At 39.2% G+C, this 27,015-nt stretch overlaps 2 protein-coding genes and 1 long non-coding RNA gene across 3 annotated transcripts; 2 read left to right on the forward strand and 1 right to left on the reverse strand.

Moving 5' to 3' along the window:
• Positions 1-1,852: 1,852 nt before the first annotated feature.
• On the reverse strand, positions 1,853-9,511 carry LOC148190193 (uncharacterized). Its single transcript, XR_015778642.1, has 4 exons — positions 8,746-9,511; positions 6,086-6,245; positions 5,732-5,956; positions 1,853-1,958 (listed from the first exon to the last, which is right to left on the reverse strand). It is a non-coding gene; the product is annotated as an uncharacterized LOC148190193 (long non-coding RNA).
• Positions 5,716-11,293, forward strand: ankrd33ab (ankyrin repeat domain 33Ab). Its single transcript, XM_042494880.2, has 4 exons — positions 5,716-6,010; positions 6,105-6,234; positions 6,880-7,020; positions 9,425-11,293. The coding sequence occupies exons 1-4, from the start codon at positions 5,750-5,752 to the stop codon at positions 10,252-10,254; spliced, it is 1,362 nt and encodes a 453-aa protein (XP_042350814.2). The 5' UTR covers positions 5,716-5,749; the 3' UTR covers positions 10,255-11,293.
• Positions 11,294-14,166: 2,873 nt separating this feature from the next.
• Positions 14,167-26,503, forward strand: LOC121955783 (activin receptor type-1B-like). Its single transcript, XM_042503867.2, has 9 exons — positions 14,167-14,353; positions 17,098-17,343; positions 18,869-19,135; positions 19,271-19,501; positions 19,660-19,827; positions 20,680-20,836; positions 20,978-21,102; positions 21,221-21,351; positions 22,202-26,503. The coding sequence occupies exons 1-9, from the start codon at positions 14,287-14,289 to the stop codon at positions 22,325-22,327; spliced, it is 1,518 nt and encodes a 505-aa protein (XP_042359801.1). The 5' UTR covers positions 14,167-14,286; the 3' UTR covers positions 22,328-26,503.
• Positions 26,504-27,015: the final 512 nt, after the last annotated feature.

Consider the following 27,015-nt stretch of genomic DNA (forward strand, 5'->3'; position numbering starts at 1 on the left):
GCACAAGTAATGTAAATACAGGTTTCAAAGGGCTAATATATACACATACCCATACATGCTGTCACAAGCAAAGACCCACTGAAGCAGCAACAGGGTCTGGACCTTTTTTTTTTAGATTTACTTTTGTCCTTAAAGGAGCTGTATACAACATTCTGCTGTATACGTGTTACTATAGCAGCAAACAACTATTTGCTATGTAAAGACGCAGTAGAGTAATGGCGTCCTGAGCAGAGAATGAGGTCACGCTCCCTCTTTGTTGTAATCCATACTTCTCCGTTTGTTGTTGTGGTAGACAGTACGGCCACGTGTGCATCTTAGTACATGCATGTGTCCCACTGGCTAGAAAATCACCACCATTCTGCACTGTATTCATATGGCAGTTACCGCTGATAATGCCAACCCAACCCTTGACATTGTTGCAGAACCACAGTGCCCAGTCCCTGGTTCAGTCTGAATCAGACTCTGAATCATAAATGTGCTCTAAATGTCATATACAGTTTATTTGATCTTTTCAAAGGTTATTTCTGGGCTATTTGCCTTAATTGTAGAGCATATGGAGAAAAACAGGAATGTAGGGAGAAATAGGGAGTATGACATGCAGCAAAGGGCTGCACATTGATATCAAATTCGAGCTGCTGCAAAGGCCTCAGCCTATATGGTGCGTGCACTCTACCAGGTGGGCTAGAGGTCACCGCAGCCTCTTTAATCTCGCCTTTTTGCTTGTGATACACTGGATAATCCGTCTTTAGTTTAGCTAGCCACCAGGAATTAACATATGCAAACTGTACTGAGGGGTCACAAGTAGACATACTGTAGGTTTAGACGAAATTCAACACAAACACCACAACACTCCCAGCGTGAAGCTGAGGTCTCACACCTCCAGTCAAATTAAATAAAAGCAGCCCCAGATGCTCAGACGTACGTGCACTTGCAAATAAATTATACATAAAATCATCTGGACAAAGAGGATCTTTGTTTATTTAAAACGGATAAAGAACCTCCTTCTCTAATCATAACAGCAGTTGCCTGCTTTCCTTTGTCACCACAGGTACTGAAGCATTTCCTCTGCTGTGGAAAAACCAACATGTGGAAGCACCGACACACAGCGAACTGAGTTGGCAGGATGGAGGCAGGCCGATTTAATCTCAAAGCCAAGATTAAGCATTCATGACTAGATGATCTTCTGAGCGCAGCTGTCCAGGCTCGTGGCAGCCGCTAGTGTGATTCAAGGAGATTTATGCATAAACTCGTACGAACCCAAACATGGACAAAATCAGAGAAGAAGAGAAAAAACAGGAAGACAAGAATCTGTCTCTAGCACAACTGCTGTTGCTATGTGACACACATATGCATTAGACTGCTTCATAAACACACAGCTCACATTTGCATTGACGTCGACCAACGCAACCCTGGAATCTCAATCCACCGAGGACAGATTACAGCTATAAAAATATTAAAATGCTCTTGCTCTCTTGGCCATTGAGTTAAGCTTTTAAAAACTCTGTTGACATGATGATCCATGTGAGCTGAAAAGCACTGAGCTCTCCACAATGTGGGATTACTGTGTGTGCGCATGCAAGTGTATGTGGGCATGCACGCGCCTGATTAGCCAATATTTAATCATCAGGAAGAGTAATGTGCTTTTTGTGTTGCTTTAAGTCCTTAAAATCCAAAATTCACCCATGAAGTTTTGTGTGCAAAGTGAAACCTTTCCTGGTGTTAACGCTGCTCTTCCTTTCTGTCAGATAGCTCCCCACTATGGGTGACAGAGGAGATGCACACAGCAGTAAACAACAGTGTTTCTCCTCAGTCACGGAAGACACGAGAACAGCAGATTAACCCACTGTGTTACCTTTGCATCCTGCGACCACACTGGACTTCCTGGCCAACTTAAACTGCTTCTCGAAGTCCTGATTGTTTTCATCTGACAACAGTCTCTCCCGGCTGGTGTCTGAAACCTTACATGACAGACAGAATGAAAAGTTAAACACGTTAAATAAAAACACCCTGTGCTCTTTGTCAACAGCATTTATTTATAGCTGTGTTTAAATCTATATTACTATATGTGGCAGATTTAGGTGGTAGGTTGGACTCAACAGGACAGAAAGAGTGATTGAGCTAATTATGCCACTTTTCCACTCTATTTCACATCTCTCTCTCCACCCCTCTCTTGCTCTTTCCTATCTTTGCTTCAGCTTAAGTGGTTTCTTATCTTATCTGAGGAATTTCCCTGAGAGGACTATACTGATCAGGAGAGTACAGAACATAAAATCCTCAACCAAGAATTCTAATGTTGTATGAGGAATACATTTAATCTTAATCTAATCTTTAAACTATTCAAGGATATAGGATTGATCCTTGAATATAGAATGAGCTGCAGCAGTGTTTTTGTGTTTACATTCCAATTAACCAAGATTAAAATAATTTAATTCTGTTTAAAGTGAAAGAATTTGGTTAATATTGCATTTAAAAATGGGACACTATCAAACTGCATAAAGGAAAAGATTTGATAAAAGCAAGATGAAGATCATGCAACAAATAAATATATAAAGTTAAAGCATGCATCCAGCATGTTCTTTCTTTCAGGTGTGATTTTGTTTTTTTGTCATTATTGATAACTACATTGTATTTCACAACATTTCACTACTTGTGCACATGTTCAATAGTTAAGAGTAGCCCCAAGATAATGCATGCAAGTTTTTGGCATTGAAGTTTGTATTTCCATCACCTCATTTGAAGAGCAAACACTCACTTTATCAACCCTGTATCCCAGAAGTTGTTCAGTCCTCCCTTGTACTTTTGCCAAAGTCTTCATTTTGCATCCCCTGCTCCTCTGCTCCCCTAAATGTCCTAAAATATTTTCTTTTTTCTCAACTGTAATGTCTTTAAATTCAGTCTCATTCTCCTCTCCTCATTTAGGTATCCCCTTTATCCTTTGCTTTTTATCTATTCAAAAAACAGAAAAGTTAAAAAGCTTCAGAGAAAGATCTCTGTTGTCCTGCCTGACGTCCAACAAAAGGACAAAAGTAGACAATCTCAGCTTTGCACCAGATTTTCCCCTCCGGACAGATGAGTACAGCTGGTCAATTGCAGTGGGACCTGTCCTCAGGCCCCTCTGGATAAGAGAAGGGTCAATCTGTCCAGACAGGTCCAGCCACGTCCCACAGGTCCCATGGGCTAATTTCAGTCTGTGACTATTCCCAAAGCAGAAGTTTAAACCAACTCAGAATAGCTTCAGAAAAACTTAGTGTTTCATTATTGACATTAAGTAGACCATAGTTCCTATATGTTTTTTCTTTTAGTAATCCCGTTTAATTGACTTTTATTCCAGTTAATACACTGAACCATAACTGCACTGAGAGTCCTGCACAGGATCCAGACCTATAAAAAATATATAACATAAATATATAATTCTATTCAACCTCACTTCATAGAACACAGATGTTTTTCAGATTTAAATAATGTTTATACAGATTGTACATTCCTGATGTTCAGGACTTATGTATAACTGCTCAGCAGTTAAACTCTGTTATGGCCAAATCATAAAGGCTGAGATCAGAGCCAGTAAACTGTGTGAGAGATCCCCATCCTGTGGTTAATCTGTGAAATATCACAGCCGAGCCTCGACCAGTGCTGTTCGGTTATGATGTTGCTGTTTTAAGTCTTGAGTCAGTCCCATATGTTCAGAGCAGTTCGGTCACCTCTGATGGGATTTGATAGTCTGTTAGTCCGTCTTAACAATTAATTAGATTCCTCTGGCTTAAGCAGCTTACAGTTGACATTTTACACATTTACAATGGAATTATTTACTTATTTTTTGGACGGAATACAAAATACTGTATGTTGTTTCTGTGTTTTTGGTAAGACATTATTTGCAGAAATGCATATTTATTTATGTCTGACAGAAGATGAGTTGTGGTTGTTGTTGACATATAATTGTTATTCTTCTTCCTCCAAATTTTCTTTTTATGTTTATGTTCTCGTTTGTTTCTCATCTTGACTCTTGCCAGATTATTGAGGTTCAAATGTGACAGTTCATCAGAGAGTTACAAACATGGGAAATCTACCTGTTTATCCAAAATATCAAAATAAAGACAAAAGTAAGAAAAAAAACAGCATGGGATTTAAAGAATATTAACTATTATCCTGCACAATTTTGCACTTTAAAATCAGATATAAATTTTTTTTCCACATTTGAATTTTTACTTTACTCATATTCTGTTGTAATTTTTCATACTTTTATCTTATACGATGTCTTTATACTTTTGCACATTATTCATTGTTACAAGTCAAATTCCTTGTAGGTGAAAATCCACTTTAAAACATTTCTCACTCTTATGATGGAGAAAATCTCTTAAGTTTAACCAATTAAAAAAACAGGTACAAAGTGCCAGGTAGTGAGCACAACACTGGCGCTGTGTTGAAAGATGAAAATGGCCAGAGCAGTACGTAATCCTCTCCTTAAAGCTGTTGTAAGTGGGATGAGCTAAGCGTAGAAGCTAAACATACAGCATCTCAGTGAAGTCTCTGCAAAGACTCCTCCTCTCAGTTGTATGTCATCACGACAATATGAGGGATGGAAATGGGTAAAGTACCTCTCTATTTACAGGCCCAGAAGGAAACTGTGACCTCTCGGTGGCTCTGGAAACGCAGTAGGAGTGTTGGAGGAAGTCAGAAGTTGCCCAACAAGAAGTCACAGAGGAGGGACAGGCCAACACATGTGGATACATCTACATTTTCGACTGATTGATCACACTTTATGGTGAGTCTTTAATTGTTTATGTTCATGTATCAGTTAGTTTGATCAAAGTGGTAGTACATTCATCCTGTAATGACAACGGATAGTAGATGCTGCAGTTCTGCCACTGAAGTTTCACTTTGTTAGTTTGATTTCATGAACTGGTTTGTGACATTAAGATTTTCATTCATTCAAATCTCTGTTCGAAACCTGAGAAATCTTTAAAGGGGATGCGCATTTTCAATGATGCCGAGCATGAGAAAAGACATTTAAAAAAATCATTAAGCAAACCTAAAAGAAGTTAAAACCAATATTCAAACCATTAAATGACAACGTCTGGAAAACCTTCTCATTTTGAATATTCCCAAATCACAATTATGTTGTTTTGATTTCATAGTGTTAGGAGCACTTATCAATATTGGTGTAAACATTTGCATGTGATAACATACATACTATACTACAATGCTTCAGTAGTCATGTTGGCTTCAGAAAGCAACGCTAGAGCCAAACCATGAGTTGACCGATGCCACATGTGACTGAGGTTATTCTGAGGTGGGTTGTTCCTCATTTAGCTCTCCTGTATATTCAGCAGGGCTTTCAGATGCTGATCCAGTTACTCAACAGTAAAGGCACACTGAGCTCGTACAACCACACCCACCCCTCCACACACTCATAATCCCTGACTGACAGACTCACGTTTCTTCTTTGTTAATCTGATAAAAACTTCTGATCTCAGAATGTGGCAGATCTGAAGCCTTTTATATTCACCGTGTTAAGATTCAGCAACAACTTAATTTCTCCAATGTGAAGATGATTTTTGAAATATGTGTAATTACAGAGAGCTTCCACAGAAGAAAAAAATGAATCCTTTTTGAGTTTTCATCTCTAAAGCACACCTTTGTTGCAATAGACAACATCCAGAAATATCTGCCATCTACTTTCTATTTTTGATTTTCTTATAGATGTAGCCAAAGGATAACAGCACCGTCTCACCTGTTCTGCTGTTGGAAGATGGCCACTGCAGCGCAGGACCCCCACCTGGGCTCGGGCCCTGATGAGGACGACGTGTCACTATCGGGGAGTGAGTCTGATACAGACAGCATCCTCTCTGACGACTCTGTGCTTCCAGACTACACACTGGAGGCAACAGATGGGCGTGCAGCATTAACACTGTATGGGGCATGCGCCCGTAATGAACCTGTCTCTCTGCGGAAAGTTCTGGAGAGAGGGGTGACAAAGGAGGAGGCCAGAGAGCTGGACATCAATGGCTGGGTAAGAGTGATAAGTCAGAATGTGGAAAACAAAGCTCATAGTGTCTAAAACACTTGCACTGTTATTGATCCTCACCATTGACTTTTACCCACAGAACGGTTTGATGGTGGCCTGCTGCAAAGGGTTCATCGACATTGTACATGGACTTCACAGCTGTCCCTTTATAGACATAAATCACCAGGACACTGAAGGCAACACCGCTCTGATGATTGCATCCCAAGCAGGCAAGTCATACCTACACACCATACATTAATAAAACAAAACAAAGGTCAAGTTCAGAGGATAAATCAGCAAAGTACAAGACAATTAAGATGTTATTAGACAGAAGTAAATATCATAACATCATTGTGTGACTTATGTAGATTAAAATTTTGCAAACAAAATTAGCACAAAGTTAGTAAAAAGTACAAGAAAATTAGTTGAAAATTGGTTAAAAAAAAACATTTTAAAAGAAAAGAGAAAGACAGAAAGAAAGAGACTAACCTAAAAAAAGTGCTTAAAATAATTCTTTAACATAATTGTAAGGATGTGTTATGATAATTAATTTTTTTTTTTAATTTTCACTTTTTTCTTTGACATTTTTAAAAATAAATATTTTTTTTAAAAGTTTTTTTAAAACTAATTTCTTAAAATTTGTGGAACTTTTCTTACAAAGGTGCTCAGTGTAAGAAAGTTGCACCAATGTGTTCAGGGTTCAAAGGTTTAAATACCTGAAAAAGGTGTTTGAAAGCAGCAAGGACTGAAAGGATTTCGCTCCAGTTTTCAAAAGGTTAAATACTTTAATGCTTCAATGTCATCTAGATGCAAAGAGTTCCAACCACCTGACAGCCTGCTGATCTGATCTTTTAATTCTGTGTTTCTCTCTGCAGGTCACATCAACACAGTCATGTATCTCCTAAACTATTATCCTGGTATCGACACTGAAATAAGGGATTGTCGAGGTTTCACAGCCCTCATCAAAGCTGCTATGACCGGCCGCACTGATGTTGTGGCCGCCCTTGTTATGGCTGGTATGTAAGAGCATACATTAAATTGTTGCATCTGATCTAAATCAAGGAAAATACACAGATTATTTTTCATTTTCATTACATTGCAAATTAGTCAGTTCATTTTGTTTTTTTTATGTCTAATTGTTTGGTTTCCCATTTATTTTCATGCTTGCTTCATGCTTGGGAAACTTTTTGTTTGTTATTCATTTTGATAAAAATGATGATGATTTGATTTTTTTTAATCTGTCTGTATTAAACAAGCATGTTCCCTTACATCTGGAATAATATTTGTAGGCCAGGGTATCTCCTTGGCACCACAGTGCTCTATCTATATAAGGGCATTGTGACAAATTTGACCTTTATCAAACAAATTTAAGCTCCTGCAATTTCAATATTGCACTTAGCCTTATTGTGATTCCGATAATATTTAGATTAATAGTGTGGCCCTATTGGATAGTTATAGATTTCTAAGTTAAACACATGAACCACTCAGCCACCTCTCAAACCTTTTATATGTTTCAACAAAATGCATACAGGTACGTGTGCATGTACAAAATAATATTCCAATAATTGACAGCACAGTTTTCTCAGCAGGAGTTCGACTTCCACAATCACTATAGTCTTTGTAGTTTCTTCATGCGCCAGTGAAGCAGCCTTTTACTGTTGCTCTTAATCATGAGCTGCTGTACTGTGATATTATCTGTTCTTTTTTGAAACCCTGACATTAGCTCATTAAGCAGGACTCTTACAGCTCTAAATGAACAGTTACAGCACCGGCTGGTGATAAGAATAGCTGAGCCCGCAGTTTATCTGTCCATATTTGAAGCCAGCTAACTCTGTTCGCGAGTGAGTGTTCCAGTGACGCCAGACCGGTTTAAAGGATCATTCTGAGGACATTATCACATCTTAACACACCTGGCAGTAACCTCTGACTTACGAGTCTTGCAGGCTGGTTGTGGATTAGCCACTCACAGAGCTATTTGTAGACTGCACACTTTTCCTAAAATATTTGCTAGTCATAATTTATTTTTTAATATCGATGTAGGGCTGCAAATAATGATTATTTTCTCTGCTGAGTAATTTGCAATTTATTTTCTCAGTTAACTGATCAGTCTTTTAGTCTGTGAAATGTAAAAAAGTAAAAGAAAAATGGCGCACAAAATGATGTCTTCAGTTTGCTTGTTTTGTAAACTAGCATCACAAAACCTTGAGCTATTACATTTATTGTTGTAAGTGTTAAATATAAACAGCAACTCCTCACATCTGATGAGCTGCGAAGAAAAAATTGTTGTCATTTGCCCTCCTCGATTACTCAATTAATCGAGCAACTGTTGCATCTCTATAATGCGGCTAGGGCTAGATTATATGATCTGTATCATAACAGATTATGACATTTACCTAAAAAATTACTGCTAATTTGTTTTAAACATTTGTTGCTGATATTACAGTATTAGTACTACTGATACCATTACAGAAAGACCCGTTTACAGTATGACGGCCCTTCTGTAGGCTTATTTACTGAACTTCTGCCAAAGTAAACAAGAAACATGGTTGAATGTGACAAACTGATGTTTTTTTGGCAAGTGTACACACAACTAAACTCTCAGCAGGGCAGCCTCCTCGCATTAACAAAACATATTTTAATCATAACCAGCTCACAGATAACATTGGCAACATATTTTTACGTTATTTTACATGCATAGCAGGTTTTACTGTGTATTATTTTAATTAAATAGATGCATATACCTTCCGTTTAGTTGATGGTCAGCTGATGGTTTACTATTTACGACGTGCTCTTCCATTGATGTGGGATGTCAGACAACCGCTTCTTCATGAAGTCAGGACAGATGGGAGGCTCAACTCTGAGTGGCGTTCCATTGTAGTTTTTCAAGTAGGATGTCAGAATTTTCAACTCTGAGATGTTTGGAACGCAGAGCAGAGCCATCGTTAATGTGATTGGTAACACCTTTGCTTTTCCTGCTATGACTAGTTAAAATGCCTGCTGTAAAAAAAAGGCCTTTACAAGACAATGCTGTGCTGTATATTGCCAGTTTTATGTTCATGGCTGTAATTGGCCTTTTATGTGGCTTAGATTTTGACATGTTGCAGATGAAAAGACACAGAGGTAATGAATCATTAATAAAGGCTGCATTAAGTTGCGGTGTTTCAGTATCAGCGCCCTCGGTCTATGCATGCTGACTCACTGGCATACTGGGACATCTACCTGTAAACTGGAATAGAGCCATTGTTAATGTGATTAATGACACTAATGCTCCTCCTGCTATAACAAGCCAAAATGTCAGCCATGAAAAATGCCTACTGGCTCTCTGTAGATCTGAAAAGCACTAAAAAGAGAAAATGAATGAATTATTCATTGTTGGAAATTAACCCTTTCTCTCCTAATTCCTATGCTCTTTATTTCCAGGGGCTGACATAAATGCAGTAGACTCCACAAAAGGAAAATGCGCTCGGGACTGGGCACTGAAAACAGGCCGCTATGAGACCCTACAGCGTCTCCGCCGCCTTAATTTGCGGCCAAAAGCTGAGCAGTTCTGTGAGAGTTACGTCCCTGAGTGGCCTGAGCTCAAGGAGAGGGTAGCCAAGGCCATGGCTGAGAAAAGTGCCACGGAAAAAATCACCCAGCGGATCAAAAACACATTCGCTTTCAGATTTCCCCGTGACCCCCAGGACAACGGGGCCTTGGACCACATGGTGCGCATTACCACCAGTGTCCACAGTCCCCTGATTTCAACAGGTTGCCGTCCGCTCTGCCCAACAAGCCCACCTGAGGTGGGGAAAAGGCGCATGGCTGTGCCAGAGCTGACGGAGAAACACACATATAAGGAATTAGAGGAGAGCTCAGTGTGCCACAGCAATGGCTCAGTTTCACATATCATTCCCACAATCCACTCAGCAGAGTCCATCTCTACAACATGCTGTGCCGAGACGGAGCGGCGAGGCAGCATCCTCTCGTTGGCTTCGACCAAAGTTGCTACTGCATTTATTCCCCGCAGTATGGCGAGAAGGAACAGCATCTTCCCCTCTGGCTGCATCCCAAAGATCGACGTCAGCAGGCCTACAGAAGCAACGCCAAAGAAAGAAAAGAAGAAGAAGAAGAAGAAGAAGGATAAGCGCTTCCTGGAACCACCCAAGTGGAAGTACAAGGAGGCCAGGGAAGAGAAGAAGAGAGCTGAGAAAGAAAAGGCAGAGAAAGAGAAAAACAAGGAAAAAGACAGCAAGAAGGCCAAAAAATAAAAGCCCCCCCTCCCCGCCCCGAAAGGTGCTGCTCTGCTGCACAAAACATTTTGAGAAAAATATACTTTGTGTGTTTACCACAGAGCTTGAAACAATCAAACCAAATATCTTGGAAATGTTGAGCGGATATAGAAAAAAATAGGACCTCAAGCGAAAACTGCAGACTTTTTGTGCAGAGTTTGAAGCTTTTAGCCTTTAATTTCTAAACATTGAGTCAAATGTTACATATATTTGAATATAGGATAGAAAGAAAATTATTTTTTCAAAAAAATATTCAAAATCTATAGAATCAAAAAGACTGAAAGGACCTTTTTACTAATACAATGCATTAAACTCCTCTTAACTGATTCGGGTTCACAGGTGCTGAAGTTTATAGTCTCTACCTCATTCATATAAAACACAAACAGGCAGGGACATACTGTATGAATACCTGCATATGTGCATTTCGTATACACAAGATGTAAATTTAGAATCATGCAGCTATGTCATAGCTCATTTGTATTGTTACACGTATGTTATATTCTTTTCATCATCATGTCAGCATGGCAAAATTTGGTTCCTGAGAGAGATATTATATTGTATTGCACTGTTTGTGGAGAAAGTTTTACGACATGCTTACACTGCAACTGTGCAAGATGCAGTCATGAAACTTTACGGGTGTGTTGCTGAGATCACAATAAAGACCAGGTTCGAAGGTGAGCGTGGTCCCAGGAAAAGTACCAGAAGCAGAGGGTAGGAAGAATGGGACAACATATTAGTTTCACATCTCGGATTGGCGTCCTCTGGCTGTGTGATCCCATCACAAGATGGACTCTAGTTTTATGTGTTATGTTTTTTTGTAAACAGCAAGCCAAAAATCAATTGTAAATATTGTACAGTGTGTAGCAAACATGTATTATAATGGAGGATCTGTTTATTCTTCTAGTTAACATCCAAGTTGGTTTTTTTGCCATTTTCTGATATTGCCAATAACATATTCATATCATATATCTCCTGCTTTTATTAACTCAATGAAAAACTACAAATAAATATAGGACAGTGAAAGTTTCAATTTAGTCAATTCATTCATTCATTGGTGTTTAAAACCACACCAGTAGTTATTTCTAATAATGATAATGGATCAAAGGATGATGTGTAATGTGAAATGTGAGAGCTCTATGCAGTTTTAAAGTCTATTTAGCTCATACTGTTTTGGTTTTCTTATCAGCCTTGTTTTTAATCACAGCAGGAAACGGCTTTCAGCATAAAAGCTCTGATAAAGAAACTGCTCAGTACCAAACAGCAGGCTGACAAAGTTGGTGATTAGTTGCAGAACTGCAGTGCATTTAACAGCTAAAGAGCCGGATATCTTGTCTCAGGGGATTGTGGAGACCAAACCAGAGGTGAAATGTTAGTGAATATTGGATTTCTCCAAATGATTGCTGATGTTCCTCCGTACCTGCTTTATGTGAAAATGGCAACTCTTTGCCAACAAAGTTCGTCATTAACATTATAGGGTAACAGTACCTGTATGTTGATTTCCAGCTGCAATTACTTCTGCTGCCCAGAAGTAGCCCACAAAAATCAATCAATGCAGCTTTAAAGGATCAGTGTGTAGGATTGAGGGGGATATTGGCAGAAATTGAATATAACATAATAAATATGTTTCCTTTAGAGTATAATCACCTTGCTATAGGAATCATCATGTTTCTTTACCTCAGAATGAGCTGTTTATATCAACATAGGATGCAAATCCATGTTTAGGGAGATCCCCACAGCCATGTTTCTGCAGAAGTCCAGAACAGACAAAATAAACACTGGTTTTAGACAGAGCCATTCATGTTTTCACGTTGAATACAGTTGTTAGAAGCCCATCTGCAATAAGCAGCATGAGAAATACACTTACTTGTAACATGAAACTGCTTTATTTAGTGTTTTACAGGCATAAATTACTAGAACTGTTTGTTTTGGAGAGGAGGAGACCTCTGGGAATAATTTGGCTCCCAGTATAAATTCCCCCTTAATACTGAACACTGAAGGAATTCTAACTGGGAGAAGATACCATCGGATGTAATCTGAAATCCTCACAACTAGACACCACTAAATCCATCAAATCTTACACACTTCACCATAACTAAGGACAACAATCCCCTGTCATAGAGTAACAAACATGTATGTGAGGGTTGGGGGTGAAACTTACAAAAACATATTTGCTGAAGCACCCTTTCCTCTAATCCTTGAATAATTTGGGGGAGTATTTTCCAGCAATGGGAACCTAATTGGATGAGATTGGCCTTTATTGTCTCCAGGAGAAGAAGTTTGTCTTGGACAGGCGACACAGCATTGCACAATGCCCTACTAACTGCAGTCCTATACAAAATGATTGTGCACATCCTCCTCACACATAGTAATTGCGCAGATGTCCTATACCAAAATATCGCACATCCCCCTCCCCTCACATACACACTTAATCTCTTACTCTTAAGTAGATAAGTAAGTTTGGTAACCTGTACCTTCTGACAAAAAAATGTGACTGACCTTTCTGACCTGAAACTCTAGTCCAGGCATGTCCAAAGTCTAGACCGAGGGCCAATGGTGTCCCTTGGACCTATTTTAAATGGCATGCGGCTTCTCTTTCACAATATACTACATGTGGCCCACTACATAATATCAGTTAGTCAAGCTAGATAAATTCACATTTTTCTGTTCACCCCATAATGAAGGACTATCGTGCAGTTTATGGACATGCATCAAGTAGGAACTACGCAGGCGACTATGCAGGCAATGCAAGCACAATATATTTTCATAAACAGACAGCAGCTGGCCCCCAGAAATTTCTCACATTATCAAATCTGGCCCCCATCCAAAAAAGTTTGGATATCCCTGCCCTAGACCAAGTGTTGCACAGGTGCCCTACCAAAAGTAACTGCACAAAAGTCCTTCAAAAAATATTACACAAATGCCCTACACATAGTAAGTGCACAGATGCCCTACACAAAAATATTGCAAATCCCCCTCCTCTCACACCCACATACACACACACACTCACTTCATCTCTTACTGTTTAGTAGTTTAACTGATAGTTGGCCTAACAAAAAATTATACCTGTTCATCTTTCACTTTGGTAACATGTGCCTTCTGAGAAAACAATTGTGATTAACCTTTGTGACCTGACACTGTAGCCTGTGTCATTTTTGGAAACAGGGTTTCCACAGCTTAAGGTAAGTTTGATCAAAGTCTTTTAAAGAGACTTTTAATGCCAGTCGGAATTCAATGTAAAACTAATTTTCCGATAACCAAAACTGAAGGGAAAAAAAACATGAACTGACATAAATTACTCAGGGTTAGGGACTTTTTTTTAAATAAAAAATGACCTTTTTGGTCGACTTAACAAGTCAGACGATTTACTTCAAATGCTGGGGAGAAAAATCTTATATCCAGATCTTTGTGACATTAATACAAGAGAAATTCAGTTTTTTTTAAAAAACTTTTAAAAAATAGATATTATCTTCTTTTTTTAGATTTTACAATGCAACATCTTTAAAAAAGGAATTTACAATATCCTGCTTTCTACTGTATGTCTTGGCATTTTTAAGACTTTTGAAAGATTGATTCAAGACATTTTAATGCCAATTAAGGCCTTATTTTTAAGATTAATTTATTTATTGCCTTTTAAGACTTTTTAAGGATCTGGGGGAAACCCCAGTATAGCATATATTGTGTTGCATATCTGTCTCTTAACGCAAACCTGCCAGCCATGACCAGGAATACAGTACATTCTCATGATGTTGATCTTTAACCCAGATATCTAGATGTATGGTTGTGTAAATAGATAGATAGATAGATAGATAGATAGATAGATAGATAGATAGATACTAACTCACAAGTGTAATAATCCTCAGTGTGTGTCTGTGCTGCAGCCTGCTGGTGGGTCATGTTAGTAAACTGTTCACTGTGCACTGACAGCCTGGTTAGCTGTCACCATCACGCCTCGCCACATCTAAAGCTAGCTAACTAAATGTCTTAATGCGATGAACCGGGAATTTATTGATCATGGCTAACCTACGGATTTCGTTGGCCGTCGTGGTTGTTCAGGCCGTCCTGTACAAAACCAGCGAAGGTGAGTGACTTATCGTTTGTTTTGTTCACAAGCCGCTGCTGCTGCTGCCATCATGACGGTTAACGACCGAGGAGTTAGCTGCTAGCTAACGTTAGCTCGGTTAGCTAGCCTAGCCGGGAACGACGAATTGAATTGATAGGCATGAAACCAGGTCAGTCTTAATTTGTGTAAACCAGAGTGTTATTTAAGTAGCTTTCGTGTAAATGTGACAAAACACGATATCTCACCGTGTTTCCGTGGCTGTCGAGCCAGTCAGGCTAGTCTGAGGCAGCAGTTAGAAGGTGTGTTGGGTAGCAGCTCAGTGAATTATTTGGCTGTAAACACAAACAGACCTGCTTAGCTTTGCGCTCAGTTTTATGCTTATTTAACGTGCGCAACTATAGAGATGTTTGGTTCCGCTGTATGTTGTGAGCCCTCAATCACCTCCATTAACGTTATTCGGAGACACTTGACATGTCGTTAGTTATATAATTATGCCATTATTATCGTCTGTTGCAAGACTTCGGAGTGCTCAAAATATAATGTAATTATAATAGATGGGCTCATATTACACACATTAGTAATCTCATATCTTCAGCAGCAAGACACAGAAGTTGGGATTTACTTTTTTACAGTGTTGCTATAAACATAAATAATGCACAGATGTATATAATATTGTGTGTTGCATCAAGTTTACCTGCAACTGATAGTAGATTTTTGCAGTTTATAATGATTTGGAGCCCAGTGAATCTGATGTGTTCACAGTAGGTTCATCTCTATGTAGATATATATATATATATATATATATTTTAACATTATTCCATTTTTCTCTGTGTAAGAGAAGTTAGAAAGTACTCAACAACAGGTTGATAAAATGTGTGGGTTGTTGTCTGATGGGCACAGTAGGAGTGGGCGATATGTAAAATATCCTTATTTATCATCTATATTTACTGAAAAATACAGTTGGAAAACCCCTTAATAGATAAAATAAGCAGAGTTGAAGATAAAAAAAGAAAAGTTCATCACATTGATTCAACAATATTGTAATTACAGTATTGCCATTAAGAAGCAAAGGCTGAAACGAACAGTTAATTTCATTACAAACTAAATTGCTGATTGTCTTCTTAATTAATTAATCTGTTTGGGGTTTTTTTTTCTATAATTTAACAGTTGTGAAAATTACCATTAAAGTAGCTTTTTTTGACCAAGAATATAAATGAAGAATCTCATTTGAGAATCTGGAACTCTAGCCTAATGATATGATATATAATAAACTAATTAAACTTGAACAATGATTTAAAGGATTAGTCAATTTCAAAATACTTTCTGGTTCATTTTCTGCCAGATGACTAATTGATTGCATTATCAACATAAACAGATATTTAAGGAGAGAGAATAAAAAGAGATTTTTTTTTTCATAGTTGCTGTAAAAACACGGGCAAATGTAAAAAATGTCAGTTTACAGGTCACCATTTTTTTTATATTTCCCAACCCACCCTTTTATCAAGCCCAACCACTGCACAACACCACCACACATTACTGGAAAAAAGGTTATAATAATATAAACTACAAACATAAATAAATATATACACACATACACAAACAATACAGCAAATTCATTTGCACTCCTTTGCGGTTTTAAAACAATCAGCCCGATGTGGATCAGAGTTGTGAAATTGACAGCTATGGAAAATCTGAAACGTCAGTCTCATTTCATGTTTAGTCAGCGTTCATCTTCCTTATTTCTCTGGAAGATGTTGTGTTTCTTGTATGACAACCAGCATCTGCCAAATAGGTGTTGGCATTGTATGAGTCAGCACCACAAAAGGTGTTGTAACACATTAACTCTACATTTCCTTGGTAGACACAATAACTCTGAAGTTCAGCTTCATGTGTGCAGATTTTCTAACACACATCCAGCTCGCACAGGCTCTCTGGCAAGGTCGTTTTCCACTGAGAATCCACTGGGGGCTTTTTCAGAATTACTGGAATGTCCCATCATGTCTCTGTCTTAATAATATTACTCTGTCTCACAGAGGAAGTTTCAGTCTCTAATAAGTCAAATCACAGTCACAGCTGGCCATTTCATCTCTACTCCTACATGCCCTCACATAAACCCTCCACCCATCCTCTCAAAGCCCCTGCCAGCCAAACACACCCCACCCGACCTCCAACATTTCCTCTACTTCCTGAGCCTCACCAGCGCCATCCTCCATGTCTCTGTCCTTACCTCAAGTTCATCTATTGCAACACATCGTTCTTCTGAAAATTTTCTTCAGTACTTGAAATATTTAAAGGGGGTGGCTGCAAAGTATTACTCTCTAACCTTGCCAGGTGGTTGCCTCAAGCTGGTCTCCCACAAATATTACCATTATTGAGATGCCACATGCTAAAGAAACCACAATACAAGTTCATCACTGACATAGTATTTCTAGTTAATGGCCTTCATGCTTTGGGGCTTCATGTGAGGTTATGTTGCAAATGATTTGTACGTTTGTAAGCTTATTATGTTGCATACTTAAAGGCATACTGTTACTGCTGGTTGTCATTGCCCTCTGCTGCACATGATGTGTACTGTAAGCCCCTCCACAGCAGAGAAGGAAAAAAGTACTTTGCTCTGACATTTTGACTGTTATGTAACAATGAATTCGCAGCCTTTGCACATTATCCATTAACAGTTCTCACAGACTTAAGTCTAGTATTTTTAATCATGAAAGCTGTTTCGTCTCACACTGTTTCTTCTTCTGCCCCCTCCATCCCTGCAGCTCTGCGGTGTAATTGCACCACTCCCCAGTGTGAGAAGACTGGTTTCCAGTGTGAGACCGATGGAGCCTGCATGGCCTCCACTTCACTCATTGATGGTCAAGAGCCACATGTCCGTAGGTGCATCACACGGGACAATCTTGTGCCCCCTGGACAACCATTCTTCTGCCTAGGTGCAGAGGGCCTGCTTAACATCCACTGCTGCTACACTGACTTCTGCAACAGCATCGACCTCAAAGTACCCTCAGGTGAGAACTGTGAAGTATCACATTGCATATACATTATAATCAATAACATTTAGTGTGGCTATCACCGAGTGCCAGACCTTAAACCTGGGGTATGCAGGAATCTTGAGAAGGCAGACGAACAGCAGAATATGAAAACACACCCTCCTTTTGCAGCTCTCACCCCTCTCTGTCCTAAGCCCCTCCAACTAAACAACACCCACAAGCATATGCACATGCTTCATACAGTAACTGGTGTTTCCCATCCATATATTTCTTTAATATTATTTCATTGTTGTAGAGTTGCCTGTTGCTCATTTGCTCAGCCCCTCCTCATCCACATATGAGATGAGAATTAGCTAGCCACTTCACAGTCCCTCCACCTTGCTCTCCACCGCTGTGAACTGCCTCACCCGGAGAGCGGCACAAACACCTCAGCGGCGGGTCTCATAGAGGGCTGGTGGCCTGCTGCAGCACTGCATTTAACCTTTGTAACAGCAGCAATAGAAAGTTTGCTGATCCAGCGGCATGGTGTCAAGACTGTCTGGTCCCTCAGAGGTAGGGTTTGCGCTGGATGAATTTGGGTTGCTGCGGCCATTGACTTTGGGTCCGGCTCTTAAACTGCTGCCGAGGAAAACTCTCCTCCTGGCAAGGTGGTCTGTAACAGCAGAGAGTGAGACTGGGGACACACTTTAATGTGAGGCTCCAGCAAAAGTTAGCTACAAAAACATGGACTTCATGCTGCAGCTGTGAGTCGTAAGATCCAGTTAGCAAAAGGCTAATCTATTAGCTATTATTCTCTTCATCTCTGAAGCACTTTGGTGATATTGAGATATGTTTTGTTTTCCTTACTGACAGACGCGGTTCAACTCTCTTCTATCTTCCTGTCTTCCTTTGTTCAGTTGTTTTGCAATGTAGGCAGTTGTTGTCAATGCTGGACTAGCAACTTTCTCTGCGGGATTCTGTGCCAATGAATCAGGCTTTTGCGAGCCTGAAATTGCTTTGCTCAGTGCGGGTTCTTACTTACTCATCGGGTGTAGATATCCTCATTAAAACTATGCAGCACTGTGTGAAAAATGGTTGTAAAAAGACTACAGTTTTTTTCTACATTATGCACAGTGGATGATCTTGGAGTTATTATGGTACCTTAATAATTTATGCTAAAACTTCAGGGACCCAGAAAATCATTAATTTGTCTGAATCACTGGTTTAGGAGAAACTCAACACAAGTATTACAAAGATGAGACCTTTTACAGTATTAGTACACTGTTAGCACAATTTCAAAACTTCTCGTACCTTTTTTTCTCACAGTGAAAACCTTTCAGTGTAGTGAATTGGGCATGTCTTTTTTAAATAACTGGGAATAATCAATAGAAGTTAATGCAAGAGTAAGATGTGGTCTCGGTTTTGTAATTGTGTTCTCAGCCAAAAGCTTTAAACTGTCATCCTACATGAACACAGAGCCGTTCATATCAGGGATCCAAGTCTGTCTTACGTGTGTACTAAGTGTCAGATGTTCCAATTTAATTCCCCACTGCTGTCTTTTCAGTCACAACTCAGTCAGGACTCGGGGGAGGCTATGGCCCAGGTGGAACGTGGGGGCTGGTGGAACTGGTGGCTGTGATTGCGGGGCCGCTGTTTCTGCTGTGTCTGCTGCTGCTGATGGGCGTGTTCCTGTATCAGTACCACCAGAGGGCCTACAGCCACAGGCAAAGGTTAGAGGTGGAGGACCCCTCCTGTGACCACCTCTACCTGGCCAAAGACAGGACCCTGCAGGATCTCATATACGATCTGTCCACGTCTGGTTCAGGCTCTGGTCAGTGCACAGTGTCATAATATAGCTGCAGCCCAGCACTTTCATTGTGTTTTTTTTTTAAATTTTTTTCAAAAGATGAAGTTAATGTCAGAAAACTGTTGATGACGGCTCTATGTTTTCATTTATTCTGAGCAGGACTGCCTCTGTTTGTCCAGCGGACTGTTGCCAGAACAATCGTCCTCCAAGAGATCATTGGTAAAGGGCGTTTCGGGGAGGTGTGGCGGGGACGTTGGAGAGGTGGTGACGTGGCGGTGAAGATCTTCTCTTCCAGAGAAGAGCGATCCTGGTTCCGTGAGGCTGAAATCTATCAGACCATCATGCTCCGCCATGAAAACATCCTGGGCTTTATAGCCGCTGACAACAAAGGTGGAAACCGGTGACATCACAACATTTTGAAAAATGGATAAAAAAATTTAGCGCTAAGGGTTATTGGTCTGTGTGTTTTGTTTGGTGCGCAATAATTCATCACTTTTAAGTAAACTTAGAATTTCTTGTGTATCTCTACATTTCTATCCCCTGCTCAGATAACGGCACATGGACCCAGCTGTGGTTGGTGTCGGACTACCATGAGCACGGCTCTCTGTTCGACTACCTGAACCGCTACTCTGTCACTACTGAAGGGATGATCAAACTAGCACTGTCTGCAGCCAGCGGCCTGGCACATCTGCACATGGAGATTTTAGGAACCCAAGGTGACAGCAACACTTTATCACTTATAGTGCTGGTTGAATCCATTTCTCTTTTTGTTCACTCCCCACAGATGAGCACAAAGCCTCTCATGTTTGCAATTGATCTATGCCATCTACTGCAAGACTCTGACGCAACTGAGTCATACAACAGAAAATGTCACAGTAACAATAGACTAATTTTTTTTCTTAAATGCCTTATGTCTTATGCAGCCTTTATTTAGGTTTGCAGTGGCGTGACGGTCGACGCTCATCCTGAGCCTCTCAGTAATAGTTTGGTTTATACTTTCTTTCTGACCTCAACAGGTAGAAAAGGCAGTTATCCGGGAGGTTGGGATCCATAATGATTCCCCAAGTCTTAGTCTTGCAGCACTTGGTGTAAATTTTTTTAGGCAAGGTAGAGCAATGCCTATTGTATGTTCAGCTGGACAACAAAAATAGACATCGTTTTATTATTGACGCAGTGTCTAAATGTGTAAACATTGCAAGATGGCAGCATATGCAATGAAAAAAGAATAAATAAATGGTTAACCCATTGAAAAATAAAGAGTAATTAGAATCCACTGTGGTAAAAATGCACAGAATTTCTAAATGTCAGTAACTGAATCTCAGTTTTTCCAACTATCTACCTAATACCTTTGATATGACCAAGTAAATAGTTTTTTGCTCTCATGTCTAAGTCATATAGTCTTGCATCCATGATCTGTAGGTTATCTTTGAAATCAGTTTTCCCCAAAGTAAAAAAAAACCAACATATTTTCCCAGTTTTATGACATTGTTAAGGGTTGACATGCTAAAAAAACAAACAAAAAAAACAGAATTCACGAGTGTCTGTGGTGTACATTTATGTTTTGGTAGGAAAGCCAGGCATCGCCCACAGAGACCTGAAGTCCAAGAACATCCTCGTGAAAAAGAACTGCACCTGTGCTATCGCTGACCTAGGCTTGGCTGTCCGTCATGACTCAGCCACAGACACCATCGACATTGCGCCCAATCAGAGAGTGGGCACCAAGAGGTCTGTGTCCACACACACACACACACACACACACCTGCAGCCCCCGATTGTCCTTTCTCACAGATATCTTTGACACCTTTCCTAGAAAACCCTTTAGCTCTGCACATGATTACAAACTGGGATTGTTTTCACATCTCTCAGGTACATGGCTCCAGAGGTTCTGGATGAGACTATCAACATGAGACACTTTGACTCTTTCAAATGTGCTGATATCTATGCTTTGGGGCTGGTCTACTGGGAGATCGCACGCCGCTGTAATAGTGGAGGTCAGACTCTTTTGTTTTTACTCTGGATACTCAAACTGTGTTGTTTGATTTTTTTTATCGATGTTAACAACTGAGATCACAGCACTGATCTGACCCCAACACTGTCCTGTGTTATCAGGTATCCATGAAGAATACCAGCTGCCCTACTATGACCTGGTTCCTTCTGACCCCTCCATAGAGGAGATGAGAAAGTTGGTGTGCGACCAAAAGCTACGACCCAATATCCCTAACTGGTGGCAGAGCTACGAGGTATAAAAATGATCGATCAAAGCAAAAATTTTGTTACTGTTTAAGATCTGCACCCACACTGGAAGACTAATTCCAGTTTAGTACAGCGTTTGTTTTTTATTTTTAAGGTTTCGTCAGCACAGTCATCAAGTTAACTGCTAGATATAGACATGATGTAAAATCACTAAAAAGAAGTCCAAGGTTCGTCCCCCAGGGTCAAATTATTTTAATAAAATGACTTAAGTATCGACAAATAAGTAAATGAATATGGAAAAAAGTATCAATAAATAAATGATAAAAATAAATAAATCAAACAAGAAATGCTCAAATAATGAAATAAAAGAATAAATGAAAACATAAATGTTGAAATAAATATGGAGATGAATAGATAAATGCATAAATAATTAAATGTTGATAATTAAGTGGGAAATTAATGAATATCTTAAATTTATTTCTTCATTTGTATAATTGCAATTATTTATTTATTCATTTTCTTTGTATGTTACTGTGGTAGAAAGGTAAACATTAGGATTTATTTATTTTCTTTGTGTATCTATTTGTCTACGTCTGTATTTATTTATTCCTGTATGTGTGTATGTGTGTGTATTTTTCATACAATATATATTTATTTACTAATATTTAATACTAATACTAATACTAATATCATTTTTGTCCTTAAGTTCTTAATGCATCCCTTGTATTTTTATTTACATTTTCAAACCAAATTAGAGGATTAACACGGGCAACACAATACTTGTACAGGATCTGAGTCTTTTCAAACAAGGCTTTGAAAACTATGCTGGGACGTCATCATAATTATACAGTATTGTAAGCTTTTAATCCGTATTTTCTTCCCCTTCTGCTATTCCAGGCCTTGCGTGTTATGGGAAAAATCATGAGGGAGTGCTGGTATGCTAATGGAGCTGCCCGGTTGACAGCCCTGCGCATCAAGAAGACCCTCTCCCAGCTCAGCATTCAAGAGGACATAAAGGTCTGAACTAAGTCAGTGGAGCGCTGATAAAAGAGCTCTGAGCAGGACCCGACTTCAGACTGTAGGACACTGAGAGGAAAGGGCCGGGCCTTGGACAGAGAACGCACAAAGTAAGAGAAAATGATGGAGAGTCGCACTTTGTAAAATATTCCTCCATAGACACTCCTGCCAGTTTTGAAGCCACTTGATTTCTGACAAACCCTACCTCGCTTACCCAGCCAAACTACCAAGAACACCTTTCCTGTATTGTCCTCAGCTACTGCTGCCCTTTTTGTTCCTCTCTACACTCCGTACTAACAAGGATCCTTGGATTTCCTGTGTACTTGTATGCAATCGATAGCAGGATATGTAATTAACCATTTAACAGTTTGAAAACCAGTTGCTAATATTTCCTCAAAGTCTCTATGATCACAGTCGCTTAATAGAAACAGCATTTGCTCTTTTTGTCTTTTAAAGGGGGCAGGTGAGAGGGTTAGGGGTGATTTTTAACTTATTTTTTCTTATTTAAATACCTAGATATTGTTATTAATATATGGGTGTTTGTGAGGCTTTTGTGCAGGTTTCTCTGTGCCGACTACAGCTTACAGGCACATCACAAACTGCTTAGAAATCCTTTAGAGACAATAATCCATCTGACTCTGCTGCAGCTGTGTTGTTTAGTTGTCTACTGATTATCATGTAAGCATGTACAAAGCGGTTGAGGCAGTTTGTGTAAATTCAGCTCGTTTACTTTCAACAATGTGTTTAAAGCCTTCAAAGTCACTGGAGCATTTCGGTTAAACATGATTTAGCCTTTGGACCACTTGCCTGGAGCTCTTTCCATTTAGTGTCGTAAACCTCAGGTTACCCTTATGCTCACCACTCAGCACCTTTTTTTGTCTTTTTAGAACCATCTTAAGTGAAATACACATTAAGGAATTATAAGGCAAAAATGTATTTCACCATGGCTACGTTCACAGTACACAGGGCTTAATGCTGAATTTTGATTTTGATTTCCCCAGATCCGATCTTAAGGCTGAGACTGTTCACAGTCATGTTTGACGTGACCCTAATCTGACACCATTTCAGTCCACTAGTTCTGTTAGTAGCTTTTGCTGGCAGTTCTGGTTTGAGGGAGTAGTCTGGAAAGGTGGAGCTGCAATGTGAATTACTATAGAGGCAACAGTTTAGCATGTCCAGGGCTACAATCCAATATGTGGCACCTCCTGAGAATTTTATCATAGCATATAGGCAAGCTGTCCCTCATTCTCTGTTTACTGGTGATTGAGGCAGCCTACTGTAGCTGAGGTATGGCACGGCATCCTTCTATAGTTTCAGCGGACCGCTTCGCTGTTGAAATGTGTTCCCCTGTTGAATATTGTTTCCCCCCTGTAAAGGTGTAGCTCACCCCTTAGTGGTTAAGCGTTAGGGCTAAGGGTTTGTTTTTGGTAGGGGAAAATGCATATAGACTGGGAAACAGTCTTTGACACAACACTGGCACTGTACGGTGAGTGATCCACGCCTGCACAGTTAAGTGTGACATGGAAACCCATGGATGTATGGGAAAAACAGACATGAAATCTGATTTGTGTCAAATGTGAGCACAAAATCTGATTTGGGCCACATTTGCTTATAATGTGAACATAGCCTAAGATGGAGGGTTAAATGTAGAGCAACAGCTGCCAGGGAGTTGATACTGTGTGTTTTGTCCTTGATTTTAGCTGAAACACTCTCTGGCTTCAGATTGGGATGCTTCTTGCAAAGCATGTGTAAAATATTGAAATGGTAGTAATAACATCTGAAAGCAGCCACTGTCTCTCAATCAACCCACAGAACAAAAACCTGCCATGGGAGTTACCGTTGCTCCAGGCACTCAGATAAGCTGGTACATACGACATTCAGATAAGCTTTCATCCTTTGCAGCAGCCAATCCTATTTACACTGTTCTTAAAATAAAGGGGCAAATATGTTTTGTTTTTAAATACACTAACTCCAGGAATCTGAATAATACTTTGTTTTTATATTATCAAAGCATGTCCAATGTTGTTTTCCCCTCAGGGCGCATTTCCCCTGGCCAGGTATAACTACTGCACATAACCTAGCTTTTTAAGGTGATATTTGTGTATATAGGACAGTTGAATTAGATTTTATGTTGATAGTTAGCTCATGTTTTAGATGGTTGAATCTTTTATATCTGCTTTTTGGTTGGTGGGAAGAAAATTACTTTTGTCTTGCTGTTTGTAAACAGAATTATGTACAAATCTACTTTTTGACCTCTGAAGTGACATCACTGTATGTATCAGACACACTGCTTATGTTGTGTTTCTCCTTTAGCCCGCGATTACTGCAGAGCAGCATAGAGTGCTGCAGGGATGATGTTGTTTTGTAGGCCAATGCAGAATTTAGTGTTGCACTGGTTTCCTCGTCAAAAAGCCAGAAGATTTTTGAGTATTACAGAAAAAAAACTCTGTGGCAAACACATTTTGTTCAATCTCCACCCAATTAACACCACTTTGATCATTTTTGAGGCATAAATGCAATTGCCAGGAATAAAAAGCTAACACTTGGCTGTCAACAAAGTACGCAACAGTCCTATGTAGTTTATTTAATATGTGTATAAAAATAACTGTATGGATTTTAAAAGTTTTAATTAGAAGCTGATGATGGCTTATGAACATTTCTCCCCTACTAAATTGCAACAATCATACATAAAAGAGAAAAAGATAAACAAAGATAGTACAAGTGATCAAAGTTTCAAGACTAAGCAGTAATACAGAATTGATAGAAATGTACAAATAACACTGAAGTTTCAGATGAGATGCATTACAAATGAATCAGTGTGTTACAAATCTTTGCAAATTATAGGTCTTTTCAGATGTTTTTTGAAAAATGATAATGCAGATGTTGATTGTAGTGATGGAAGTAGGATGATCCAAAGAGCCTGCCCTCCGTATTTTAATGAGTATAATTCTGATGTCATCGTTGGCACCAAAACAAGAATTTTTAAGTCATTTTTGGTGTTAAAAATCACCTTTTTTAAGACATGTTAAAGCTTCAAAATTTGTAAGTGGGGTATTTACTGACACATTTCATGTCGAACAACAAAACATCAAAGTCTCTTCAGCTTGTGTTAACCACAGACCTTATTTCAGGCATCCAACCAAAAACCCTTTCAAAAAAACAGTTGACTTAAAGACGAGGGAACCAAGAGTGCTAAAATGCTTACTCAATTCTGCATTTTAGGACTAATTTCTGCAGCACTCTATTTGATTTTGAATCAATGTTTCCCCCCACAGCCCCTTTTGTTCTCCATACAATACCTCCTCAATGTATACACTGTATGGGGATTGTTTCAGTCGATAACACTGTCAGAAATCATTGTCTGCATTTTTTATGTTTTCAAGAAATAGGTGCACTTTTGTCTTTAGCTGTATGCAAATCCAACAGGTACTGTTTGTGTGTAGTCTTTCCCATGTTATTTATATTTGTATGCTGTGGGTCCCTATGAAAGCCTGAAAGGCCACATGTGCACTACTACTGACCTCGCAGCATTAAAAACCAAATTGTTCACAGTATTGTCTCTGGTCATGGCCTCTGGTGTTTGTTTAAGATCACACCACTAAAAATGAGAATGTTTATACAAATCATGCCAACCAGTTGCAGTACACTCCGTTTGACTGGAAGAGAATCTGTTTTTTCTTTGGGAGATGAAACTAAATACTACTGAAATGTCTCAATGCTGACAAAATGTGTTTGACCAATACTTCTTATTTTAAAAATCACTTGCTCACTGCACTGTATTGTTAAAGTCTTACAGGATGTTTGTGAGAACCAACAGACTGCACTCACTACTGTTGTCTTTTTTTGCTGGAAAGCCTAGGGAGCTCTTTTGTTTGATAGGTTGTATCATACAGTAGATCCTTGATTTATACACTAAAGGGTGCATTTGTCAAATTGTATCTGCCTTACAATGTATAAAATGCATAGTGCATTTCAGGTTTTAATACCTTTCTTCAAGTATGTCTATGGAAGAATAGGAGGGTGTGAGTCAAAGAAATAAGGTTTAATTCTGCAGGGCTGGGACAGCTCAAAGGTTTCTGTCCAGTCATGGCAAAGAGACGACTGCATCCATGTAAAAACCCCTTCAGGACTTCAATCATGTACCTTCTAATAGAGAGTAATAAATCCAATTGTTTCCTTTGATGTGTCTATTTATTGTACTTTCTTTTATTTTAGCCAACCTTATATTTCAAATTTGTCAGTGTTGTGTTTAGAGCTTGTTTCTGCTGCCAAAAAAAAGTGGCCAAAAAAAGGTAAATACTGAGTTAATGAACTGAAGTTAAAGGGACAGTTCACCACAAAAATAATTAGGAAATATTTTTCCTTTTAACTGTAGTGCTATTTATTGATCTAGATTGTAAGAGACATTGCTGCTGAGTTCTTCAAATGTTTTTTTCTTTTTTCTGTTTTTGTAGCACCACAAGCTGAGTGTCATCTAGTTCCATTATATTGGAGAGAAAACACACATCTATACAGCTGATCTCCTACCTCCAACTCTGAGCAACTCAACTCAAATAATCTAGATTTAAGCAATGTCCCACGAGAAGGAGTGCTGATGTACTGTATAACATCATGGCTGTGATTTGGCGGAGTCCTGCCGAAAATAATCAGAGCTGTGATGATATACAGTAGAGCTGCACTCCCTCTCCTGTGAC

This window comes from Plectropomus leopardus, chromosome 2, assembly GCF_026936395.1.
Source record: "Plectropomus leopardus strain MGB_pleo_1.0 chromosome 2, ASM2693639v1, whole genome shotgun sequence".
NCBI lineage: Eukaryota > Metazoa > Chordata > Actinopteri > Perciformes > Serranidae > Plectropomus > Plectropomus leopardus.

Excerpts from the sequence above, each read along its gene's own strand:
- ankrd33ab (XM_042494880.2), top strand. The coding sequence starts at position 5,750 with ATGGCCACTGCAGCGCAGGACCCCCACCTGGGCTCGGGCCCTGATGAG. Across the intron at positions 6,011-6,104 it reads AGCTGGACATCAATGGCTGG|AACGGTTTGATGGTGGCCTG; the intron begins GTAAGAGTGATA and ends TTTTACCCACAG. Across the intron at positions 7,021-9,424 it reads GGCCGCCCTTGTTATGGCTG|GGGCTGACATAAATGCAGTA; the intron begins GTATGTAAGAGC and ends CTTTATTTCCAG.
- LOC121955783 (XM_042503867.2), top strand. The coding sequence starts at position 14,287 with ATGGCTAACCTACGGATTTCGTTGGCCGTCGTGGTTGTTCAGGCCGTC. Across the intron at positions 14,354-17,097 it reads CCTGTACAAAACCAGCGAAG|CTCTGCGGTGTAATTGCACC; the intron begins GTGAGTGACTTA and ends CCATCCCTGCAG. Across the intron at positions 19,828-20,679 it reads GGAGATTTTAGGAACCCAAG|GAAAGCCAGGCATCGCCCAC; the intron begins GTGACAGCAACA and ends ATGTTTTGGTAG.